The following is a 10,725-nucleotide window of genomic DNA, read 5'->3' on the forward strand; positions in this document are numbered from 1 at the left end:
CGGCGGCCGTGGTGGCGCCGCCCGTGGCGGTGCGTCGGCCCGCGGCGCGCGGGGTCGTGGAGGTGCCGCTTCCACCCGGGGCGGGCGAAGGTTCGGCTGGAAGGACTGGGACAAGCCGCAGCGCACCCGCGAGGCCTCGGTCACCGTGGGCCAGGACTGGGAGCAGCTCGAGGAGATTGACTTTGCCAGGCTGGGCAAGCTCAAGCTCGAGGTCGAGGAGGCCGAGGACATTTCGACCTACGGCACCCTCTACGAGTACGACCGCGCCTACGACCGCGTCAGCACAAAGGCCGAGAAGCCGCTCCAGTCGCTCGACCGCATCCGGTACAGCCCGACGACGTCCGACGACCCCGTCATCCAGGAGCTTGTCGCCAAGAGCGATGCCCAGCTCTTCATGACCGACTCGATCCTCGCCCTCCTCATGTGCTCCACCCGCTCCGTGTACCCGTGGGACATCATCATCACGCGCACCGCCGACGGCAAGGTCTTTTTCGACAAGCGCGACGGCGGTCCGTTTGACTTCCTCACCGTCAACGAGAACGCGGCCGACCCGCCGATGGAGATCGACACCAAGGACGGCGACGCCGCGGCGCGGACGAGCCAGCTCAACACGCCCGCGGCCCTCAGCCTCGAGGCCACCTACGTCAACCAGAACTTTGGCTTCCAGGTGGTCAACGAGAAGAAGGCGCACCAGCTCGACAACGCCAACCCCTTCTACAGCGCCGACGAGAGCGAGCCGCTGGCCAGCTGCGGCTACCGGTACCGCAAGTTCAACCTGAGCTCCGACGAGGAGGACCCCGTCGAGCTCGTGGTGCGGACCGAGGTCGACGCCATCCTGCCCGCCGGCGCCGGTGCCAAGCAGCAGTACATCACCATCAAGTCGCTCAACGAGTTTGACTCGCGGGCGCAGGGCGCCGGCGGCGCGCCCGACTGGCGCACCAAGCTCGACGCCCAGCGCGGCGCCGTCGTGGCCACCGAGATGAAGAACAACTCGTTCAAGCTGGCGCGCTTCGCCGTCCAGAGCCTGCTGGCGGGCGCCGACAACATGAAGTTGGGCTACATCTCGCGCGCCAACCCGCGCGACGCCTCGAGGCACGTCATCCTCGGCACGTCGTGGTACAAGCCGCGCGAGCTGGCGGGCCAGATGGCTCTCAACCTCTCCAACGGCTGGGGCATTGTGCGCACCATTGCCGACCTCGCCCGCAAGGCGCCCGAGGGCAAGTACGTCCTGCTCAAGGACCCCAACAAGCCCACCGTCCGCCTCTACTCGGTGCCCGCCAACTTTGGCGAGGAGGACGACGAGGACGAGGACCGGATCGACGAGGAGGCCGAGCAGGACCTCTGAAGGGTAGGGTAGGGTAGCGTAGGGTAGGAAAAAGCATGGCATACCTCGGGGTGCCGCCTCGGCTCGGTCTGCCGCCGATGCCAGCCTAGCAACGAGCCTGCGGGACATCGGTGGAGACCCGACGAGGGACTCCCCGCCCCACAAAAAGCGTCACCTTCGAGTCGCACGCCCTCAATCATACTCTCTGTACTCCTGATGCTCGTGCCGTGTTTTCGCATCGACCAGTAGTGGATTCCCATGCCCCGCGGCGCCCTCCACCGCCGCCGCCGCCGCCGTCGTCTGTGGTGCCGTGCCTATGTGGCCGCTACCTTTTCCCTGATCTCGCGCATCGCCCGGATCAAGGAGCGCTTGTCGTCGCCCCTCTGGTCAGTCTTTTCGACCTGGATGGTAGCGTCGGCCTTGAGGGTGCGGATCCACGAGGCCTCTGTGGTGGTATCGACGTCGTACTCGGGTCCGTACCACGCTACGGCCATATCCTCTCTCCACTCCCTCACGTCTGTCCCGGCAGGAGGACCGTGGAGGAAACGGATGTAGGGGTCGAGCCACTTTCGCAGCCGCTTGAGTTGCTGCTCGGTCCAGCCGCCCGTGCAGAGGGCGTACCACCACACCAGGTCGTCAAACGAGTGCGACACGCCCATCGAGGCCGGCGCGAACGTGTCGAAGATGGGGGCGCGGAAGTCGCACCGGTATCGAAGGATGGCGTGCGGTGCCATTCCCCCCTTGACAAGGTCCTCGATGAGCGTGCGAGACGTCAGGTATACCTGGCTGTCGGCAGACACCTGCCCGAAGAGCTGCGCCCACTCCCGAGCCGTCGTCGGTACCGCTTGCTTTTGCTTGTCCGACGCCGAGGCCACAGCGGCGGCGGCGGCGGCGGTTGCCGGATCGTCGTGGTCAAACCACGTTACGCGGACCACCTCGGAGCACCCGTTGCACGCCACCAGCTCGACGCCTTGCGAGATTTGCGTGCCGCTGATGCGGTAGTCGTGTCCGCACCGACACGGGTGCACGAACGTCACCTCCTCCCCTCTCTCGTCATCCTCGCTGTCGCTGTCGCTGTCGTCGCTGCCCTCGCCTCCGAGCCTCATTGCCTGGAACGAGTCGAGATCCAAGGTGTCAGATACGCGCACTTGGCCTTTCCCGTCGCGCTGCTGCTTGGCCGCTTCGGCCTGGGAGATCTGCGCCTCCAGCGCCCGATCGTAGGCCTGGCGGGTCAGGTCGTCGCTCAGGATCGAGTAGGCCGTGTTGAGCTGTCGAATTAGCGCGCTCGACGAAGTGTCCGGTGCGAGGAGCGAGCTGTCGCTCTGCTGTGCCTTGTCTGGATGGTGCTGCCTGACCAGGCCGAGGTACGCCGCCCGGATCTCGGCCTTTGAAGCCGTGCGGCTGACGCCAAAGATGGTGTAGAGATCCTCGAGCTCGCCGCCTTCGGTGGACGCTGCCCTGTCAGAATCAGACACCGCCTCGTGCTGCCCTGCTGATGTCGGAAGGGCAGATGCCCCGAGCGGTGGCATCTTCTTTGTCTGCGGCAGACCATACAGCGGCAGAATGGCCTGCACCAACGCCTCCGGGTAGTAGTTGGTGAGCTGCAGGACGAACGAGTCGAGGTCGTGCGGGCTGTTGACGACCTCGTAGACCTTTTCCTCCTTGTCGACTTCGCCCGCCAGCACAGTGATGCTCTGCTCCTCGCACCACCGTCCGAAGCTCCCGTCGGCCATGGACGAGGTCCAGCTCGAGCGAACAAAGGCGCCGGGCCGGTCATCGCGGACGGCGCGGAACGTATGCATGTCGAGCTTGGTGACCACTTCGGCCAGCTCAACGTCGCCGACCTTCCTCAGCCGCTCGATCTTGTCCCCGTCGGCGAGGCTGATTGGGATATCGAGGGCGGCGCACAGCTCTTCAAACTGCTCTGCCGTCTCTTCGACGCGCTTGGGAGGCCAGGCGACCGCGTTGGACTGCAAGAAGACGCGCTTGATGATGGGCCTGTACGACGGATCCGCCCGGCAGAGGTCGAACTCGTGCAGAAGCTGGGAATGGGAGCTGTGGGCGCCCGCAGAGATGCCACCGATGGCGATGTTGCCGGGGTCGCCGCCAAAGTGGGCGATGTTGTCGCGCACCCACTCGAGCGCCAGCCTCTGGTCCCAGAAGCCGTAGTTGCCCGTCAGGCCGCTCTCGTCTTCGTCTCGCAGCGCGTTGTGGGCGAGGAAGCCAAAGGCGTTGAGGCGGTAGCCCGGAGATACGACGATGCAGTCGAGGCCGGCCGAGGCGATGAGGTCCGAGGGGTCCTTGTTGACGTCGAGGTTGGGGTTGCCAATCTGCAGCCAGCCTCCGTGGATGAAGAAGAGGACGGGCAGGCCCTGCTTACCCGCCGACGGTGGCTTCCTCTGGCCGTGCTCATCTACGGGCACCCAGATGGTGAGCTGGAGGCAGTCCTCGCTCTTGTTGTAGGCCAGCGGCTGGGGAGGGATCTCGAAGCCGGTATTGGCAAAGTAGGTGAGGGGTTGCGGGCAGACGTTGCCTGGCTCGTGGTAGCGTCGGCCGCCGTCATCGAAGCTGAAGTCGGGGCTGAGCGGCTGCGGCCGACGCCATCGGAGCGGACCGACGGGTGGCTGTGCATAGGGTATGCCGCTGAACCGCTGCGTCTTGGGCTTGGCCGTGGCCGCGTCGGTCAGAAGCACGCCTCGGATGCTTCCGCGCGAAGGAATCTCGACGGCGGCCGCATCCGATGGGATTGCCTTGCTTGTGGACTGGCCCATCTTTGAGCGTCTGGCAGCGAGGGGCGAGTGACGAGCGGGTGAGAGCGGTGTGGCGGCGATGATGGGCAGAAGGCAACCGAGCAGAGCCACGAGCAGAGGCAAGCAGTAGTCGACCTGGCTGGAGCGTGGCCCCGCCCGCACCTCACGACCGTCAAATATGGCCGGCTATTTGTCCGAATTCCGCCCTCCTTTTGGCCTTTCGCCGCCCCGCCCTTGCAAGCCGGCTGCCAATGCCGTGTCCCGCGCCAAGCAGGATGCTGAGCTGCCGTCCTGCGTATCGATTAGCGCGCCAACTGGGCCGGCCGACGCTGATGGCTCAGGCCTGGCAACGGACCACAGCAGAAGGCCGTTGTCGCTCTCAAACGCATCCCGGCCAAACCGTCAGAAGAGTCAGGCAAGCCAAAGCAAAGGCACCGCCAGAGGTATGAAGTCAATCCTATTCGACCTTCTCTATGGACAGATGGAATCATAGCAGGCCCGGGGTGCCATTGGCCGCACACGAGTCGATCCAGTCTGCTGGTGCGACCGCCGACTACGGAACGACCCCGTTTTTCTTTTCCTCCCTCGGTCCGGGCTCCAATCTCGCCGTCCTCACTCGGGAGCCTCGGGGCTCCTCTCGCTCAGAGGCGCGAGATGATGCTCTCGGTGAACGCCTTGGTGCCGAGCTTGCCGCCGAGGTCTCCCGTCCTGTCGCCCGAGGCGATCGTCTTGAAGACGGCGTTCTCAATCTGCGTGGCCTTGTCAAAGAGCGACATGTGCCTCAGCATCATGATGGAGCTGAGCAGCAGCGCAGTGGGGTTGGCCTTGTCCTGGCCGGCAATGTCGGGCGCGGAGCCGTGGACGGCCTCAAAGATCGAGGCGTCTTTGCCAATGTTGCCCGAGGGCGTCAGGCCGAGACCGCCAATCAGGCCGGCGCACATGTCCGAGAGAATGTCGCCGTACAGGTTGGGCATGACCATGACGCGGTCGGCGTACGGCGCCGGGTCCTGGACGATGCGGAGGCAGGCGCGGTCGAGCAGATCCTCGTCGTAGGCAATGTCGGGGTACTCCTTGGCGACCTGTCGGCAGGCGTGGAGGAACATGCCGTCCGACATCCTCCTGCGTTGCCAAACAACGGCGCGAAACGGCGGGCCAGGCGAGGGCAATCAGTCAGCTGACCTGGTCCACCTCCATACTCGGGAAGCATCACGATGGACGTCATCTAGGAAGGGAGGCGATGGGCACTCACATGATGGGGGCCTTGTGGACGGCGGTGACCTTGTTCCTGCCGTTCTGCTGGGCGTGGTGGAAGGCGTAGCGGGCGACACGCTCGGAAGCCTCGTAGGTGATGAGCTTGATCGACTGGACGACGCCGTCGACGACCTCGTGCTCGATGCCCGAGTACTCTCCCTCGGTGTTCTCACGGATGAGAACAGTGTCGACGTTGTCGTAGGCCGTCTTGTAGCCCTCGATCGACTTGCAAGGTCGGACGTTGGCGAAGAGGTGGAAGGTGCGGCGGAGGGTCAGGTTGAGCGAGACGTGTCCCTTTCCGATGGGGGTGGCGAGGGGACCTGCAGGCGATGGCGGGGCGACGGGCGAGCAAAGGAAGAGGGACGAGGAGGGTAATGGGGTTTCCCTGTCAGCCACCGTTGTCCTGCGATGAGCGGCAGCACGTAACAGGACTGAGTTGCGCTGGCAGGGTTGGCGACAGCGATGGCGGCTGCCCAGAGCCTCCTGTGCCAGACGGCCACTCGATTCGCAGTCGACAGCCTGAAGTGACCCTCGTCGAAGCGATCGGTGGGCGGCAGCCTGACAGCCGTGCCAGGCGAGCGCCTCCACTACGCCGACGCCGGATCGGCGAGTACCTACCCTTGAGGGCGACAGTGTTCTTCTTGATCGAGACGATCGACTCCTCGGGGATGGTCTGCTTGCCGTTCTTGATGAAGGGGGCGACCGAGACCTCCTCCCACTTGATGGGGACCTTTGCGGCCTTGTAGATCTCCTTGACGGCGTTGGAGACCTCGGGTCCGATGCCGTCGCCGGGGATGAGGGTGACGGTGTAGTTGCCGTCGGGGCCCTTCTCCTTGGCGTAGGCCGAGGTGGGTGCGTTCGTGACGGGCATGGCGAGGCCGCGGGTGGTCATGAACGAGGTCGACTTGGCGAGCGACGAAGTAGCGACGCTGGGTCGCTTGCACATCGAGGCGCTAGCCATGCGGAAGGCGGGAGCGGAGAACATGATGACGGCGGTGCTGTTGCCTGGTGTGGCGGAGGACAGGGAGCAAGGACGAGGCGGGTGAGGACGAGGAAGGAGGAGGAGGTGAGGTGGAGAAGGAGAAGAAGAGGATCCTCGGTCGACGATGGCGGCGGCAGCGGCGACACCAGCCTCCATCACAGCGGCGGCGCAGGCGACAGCAGCAGCGGCAGCAGCAGCAGGCGGCCTCGGCCAGCCAGCCGAAAGCCAGCCTGCCATGGCTGGGCCCAGCCAGGCGGGCCCTTCCTGGAGCACACTTTTCCCTGGAGTGCAACGGCGAAAGAGAGGGAGGAGGGGGAAAGAAAAAATTGAATGCAACCTTGAGCTGACGCGGGGGTCCAACCGTACGCGGCGTGACCTGCCGGCCGCTGATCGCCAGGCACTGCCCGCCGTCACTTCCTTCTCAGAAACCAGATCGAGGAAGGCCGGCCGGAGGGCCAGGCCGCGAAGAGTTGACGCGCCCTCCGAAGTCCATGCCAGCTCAATCTGCGGACGACGGGGCGCGGAGGTTTCGGCGCCGGCTGTTGCCGCTGCCTGCCTAGGCCTGCCGCTGCTGCAAGCGCCTGCGGGCGAGGCAGGAGGACAAGCAAGCAAGCAGGCAGGAAGAAAAGCTCCGGGAGGTGCGCCGAGCATGCCACGTACGGCCTGGGCCATGCGACGGAGGTCGACGGGCGGGATCGATGGCCCTCGACCAAAGCCGATCGGGCCTATCGAGCGCCTCGTCGGAGCAATCCGGCCACAGCCATCCTCGACGAGCGGTGCCAAGGGCGGTTAGGGTTCTAAGTACTGTACGAGCCTAGGCTTGACGGTCGACATCGCCGGCCTCTCTCGCGACGAGACCCTGAAGAGATGGATGGCCGGCGCCGCTTGGCGCACGGTTTCGAACTTTTTCCGCCTTCCTCTCCAGCCGTCCCCTCCGACCCTCGACGGTGCTTGCTGCCTGGCCTTCTAGCCTGAGGCCTAGCTAGCCTGTTTGGCCGGCTGCAATGTGCGTTGCGTGGCACATGAGCGGGTGCACGACGGCTCAGGTGGGGTGGCGAGGCGGGCGAGGCGGAGCGCGTCCCGCAGAGCGAGCGAGGTTCATGATGGAGGGCCGCGCGCTGCTGTTGCTTGTTGTTGTGCGGTCGAGCGGGCCAGCAAGGGTTCCGGCCGCAAGCTCCGAAGCAGCAGCAGGCGCTGACCCTGACGCACTTTTCTGTTCAACCCGTCTGGCGCATTCAAAAATCCTCGGCGAGGTTGAGCGAGGGAAAGAAAAAAAAATTGGCCTGGCTGGCTGGCTGGCTGGCTTTCTTCTCGACGCGGGCCAGCCAGCAGGGAGGGGTTCTGGTTGGGCTAGGCCAGGCAGACGAGCCAAGGCCGACGCTCACCAGCAAAGAGGCAGGCCCTGACTGAACGGCGAGCAGCAGCACCAGCAGCAGCAGCAGCCATGGCGGCAGCGGCGGCGGCGGCGGCGGCTCGGTGGTCCTCGCTGCTCCCATCTCCACCTTCACCCGGTCTGCTCTTCCTCACCATCCTCGTCCCACCACCTCCTCCTCTTCCTCATCTCCTCGTCCTCCTCGTCGCCCTCGCCGGTCGTCGCCTCCAACATCCCCCCGTCACGATGAACTCGCTTCGATCCCTCACCCGCGCCGCCGTTCCGGCCATCAGGCAGGCAACCGCTCCCTCGATTGCCATCCCCAACGCCTCCCAGATCCTCCGACCGGCCACCACCCTCGCCGCCGGCACCCCCAAGATCTCCAAGGTGAGCGTCGCTCAGGGGCCTCACTGAGGCTCGCAGATCAACTGCGCAGCGAGACCACGCACCACCTCGCGCTTGCTGGCCTCCTCCCGCCTTGCCCCTAGCGTACTGACTTTCGCCCGCCTCCTGATCCGACGTGCCGACCTCTCGACTCATGCAGGGTCCTACCAAGTACGGAGGCGTCTACACCGTCACCCTCATCCCCGGTGATGGTGTCGGTGTCGAGATCACCGACTCGGTCAAGGAGATCTTCGAGGCCATGAACGTCCCCGTCGAGTGGGAGCAGTTCAACGTCTCCGGCGAGACCCACGGCTCCGAGGCCCTCTTCAAGGAGGCCATGGAGTCGCTCAAGAGGAACAAGGTCGGCCTCAAGGGCATCCTCTTCACGCCGCTCGAGTCGGGCTCGCACAACTCGTGGAACGTCGCCATGCGCCAGCAGCTCGACATCTACGCCTCGCTCGTCGTCTGCAAGTCGCTCCCCGGATACCCCACTCGCCACAAGGACGTCGACTTCGCCATCATCCGCGAGAACACCGAGGGAGAGTACTCGGGCCTCGAGCACTCGTCCTACCCCGGCGTTGTCGAGTCGCTCAAGGTCTCGACCCGCGCAAAGGCCGAGCGCATCTCGCGCTTCGCCTTCGACTTTGCCCTCAAGAACGGCCGCAAGAAGGTCACCTGCGTTCACAAGGCCAACATCATGAAGCTCGGCGACGGCCTCTTCCTCAACACCTTCCGGAGGGTCGCCGAGGAGTACAAGAGCAGCGGCATCGAGAGCAATGACATGATTGTCGACAACACGTGAGTGGACGCAACGTCGAATGATGTCAGCCAAGGCTCCGTATGGATGCCCTGGGCGTCCAGTAAGGGATACCAGGATCAGCGACGCAAGGCAGACCAGATCGTGGCCGCCTCCACGCGCTGCGCTTCAGATCGTTACCGGAAGGGACGGAGGCGAGGTGGTCGCAGCGCAGCATCGTCAATGGACGAGCAGCACCGATATCGCAGCGGCAGCAGACTGACACATCGCTCCCGACCCCTCGCATCTCTCCACCCACAGCTCGATGCAGCTCGTCTCGCGCCCCCAGCAGTTCGACGTCATGGTCATGCCCAACCTCTACGGCAACATTGTCTCCAACATCGGCGCTGCCCTCGTCGGCGGGCCTGGTACCGTCCCCGGCTGCAACATTGGCCGCGAGTACGCCCTCTACGAGCCTGGCTGCCGTCACGTCGCCAAGGACATCATGGGCACCAACGCCGCCAACCCGGCCGCCATGATCCTCAGCGCCACCATGATGCTGCGTCACCTCGGCCTCGATACCCAGGCCAACCAGATCGCCGAGTCCGTCTACAAGGTCATCCTCGACGGCAAGGTCCGGACCGCCGACATGGGTGGCAAGTCCAAGACCCACGAATTCACCCAGGCCGTCCTCTCCAACCTCTAGGAGACGTGGACCGACGACGTCTTCTGCACCTCGACCCTGTCCTCGTCGGACCTGCCCGCCCACCGGCGACTGCGGGCCAGTTAGATTATGATGCCGTGAACGGCCAACAGACGAGCCTGCGAGGGCGGGAATGATGAAAACCCAAAATTTGCCCACTGAGGAACCTGAGGAGCGGGACCGATCCGCTCGTGTGCGAGGACCGTCACCGTCTTTTCTCCCCACCGGCATCTCCATCGGGAATGCCAATCTAGCCCTCATCGGCGTGGGGCTGACCCGATAGGCGAACGAGCTGATGATGGAGATTCTCCCTCCGTTCCCGCGCCCTTTGATACGGGTTTTGTCGCACCGCGTGGCGCGCTGCGAAACGAAGCCTGTCCTCAACGGCGCCTTGTGACGCCGGCTAGCCAAGCTGACTGTTCTCATATGTCCATACACGTCTGGACCCCTTGTGATGATGCAGTAATCCGCCTAGCGAGTAAACAGTGTTTGGAAAGCTCATTGACGCCCATCGTTAACGTTCCTTTTCCCTCAAGGCGCGGGCAAGAAAGCATGCACCACCGCCTCGTGACTCCAATTGCAAGCCGTGGCGTCGACGCCCCGCTGGTCAACGTTCGCTTCAATCGGAGAGGCCGAAGGCTCCTTCGACGCCGGCGAGGTGCGAAGAAAAGGTCAAAAGCACGCCCTCGGGAGTGCCAACCACCCCGACTCCGTTTCACGTACATCGATCCCCCTGCCTACGTACATACCGCCTGCGTCCCCCGCCTCATCGACGCGAAATCAGCGGCACAACTCGACACCGCCCCTTCGACGACCGCAACACGTTCGCCATGAAGCCGCCCTCTCTGCACCTCACCGCCCTGCTCGTATTCGCCGCAGGCGCCACGGCCGAGGTGTGGATCAGCCTCAAAGGCCTCGACGGCACGCGGGGGGTGTGCACCACTTCGCCCTTGAACTTTGCGGCGAGGCAGGCCTTCGCTTTCAACGCCCTCTGCGACCTGCAGGGCAGCTGCCCGATGGATGGTGATGCCGTTGCGATGTTCTGCAACAGGCTCGGAGGCACCTACCGCCGCATCAATGGCTAGCTGCGCTCCGTCCCGAAGGGTGCGTGGGTGCGTGAAAGAGACGCAGCTCTTGAGAGCTATGTACATGATACGCTCTGCCACGAGTCATGTCGATACGCACGTACGTACAATATGTGTGAACTGACGAGCTGACCGTTT

General features: G+C 64.6%; 4 protein-coding genes across 4 annotated transcripts in view; 2 read left to right on the forward strand and 2 right to left on the reverse strand.

The window, feature by feature from the left end:
* The window catches only part of PFL1_04226 (uncharacterized protein), a gene marked incomplete at both ends in the record, with an annotated part of 2,079 nt that extends 734 nt beyond the window's left edge, over positions 1–1,345 (forward strand). Inside the window, one exon of the mRNA XM_007881749.1 lies at positions 104–1,345. Coding sequence (XP_007879940.1) covers positions 104–1,345 — 1,242 coding nt within the window. The remainder of the gene's footprint in view (positions 1–103) is intronic.
* A 293-nt stretch (positions 1,346–1,638) lies between these two features.
* PFL1_04227 (uncharacterized protein) lies at positions 1,639–4,095 on the reverse strand (the record flags this gene model as incomplete). The annotated part of the gene is made up of 2 exons (XM_007881750.1): positions 1,639–2,433; positions 2,473–4,095. 2 exons carry the CDS (start codon positions 4,093–4,095, stop codon positions 1,639–1,641), a joined length of 2,418 nt encoding a protein of 805 aa, XP_007879941.1.
* A 620-nt stretch (positions 4,096–4,715) lies between these two features.
* Positions 4,716–6,310, reverse strand: PFL1_04228 (uncharacterized protein; the record flags this gene model as incomplete). The annotated part of the gene is made up of 3 exons (XM_007881751.1): positions 4,716–5,193; positions 5,324–5,645; positions 5,944–6,310. The coding sequence occupies 3 exons, from the start codon at positions 6,308–6,310 to the stop codon at positions 4,716–4,718; spliced, it is 1,167 nt and encodes a 388-aa protein (XP_007879942.1).
* Positions 6,311–7,925: 1,615 nt separating this feature from the next.
* On the forward strand, positions 7,926–9,505 carry PFL1_04229 (uncharacterized protein; the record flags this gene model as incomplete). Its single annotated transcript, XM_007881752.1, has 3 exons — positions 7,926–8,066; positions 8,224–8,861; positions 9,121–9,505. 3 exons carry the CDS (start codon positions 7,926–7,928, stop codon positions 9,503–9,505), a joined length of 1,164 nt encoding a protein of 387 aa, XP_007879943.1.
* Positions 9,506–10,725: the final 1,220 nt, after the last annotated feature.

Source organism: Pseudozyma flocculosa, assembly GCF_000417875.1.
Source record: "Pseudozyma flocculosa PF-1 unplaced genomic scaffold scaffold00013, whole genome shotgun sequence".
NCBI classification, from domain to species: Eukaryota; Fungi; Basidiomycota; class Ustilaginomycetes; order Ustilaginales; family Ustilaginaceae; genus Pseudozyma; species Pseudozyma flocculosa.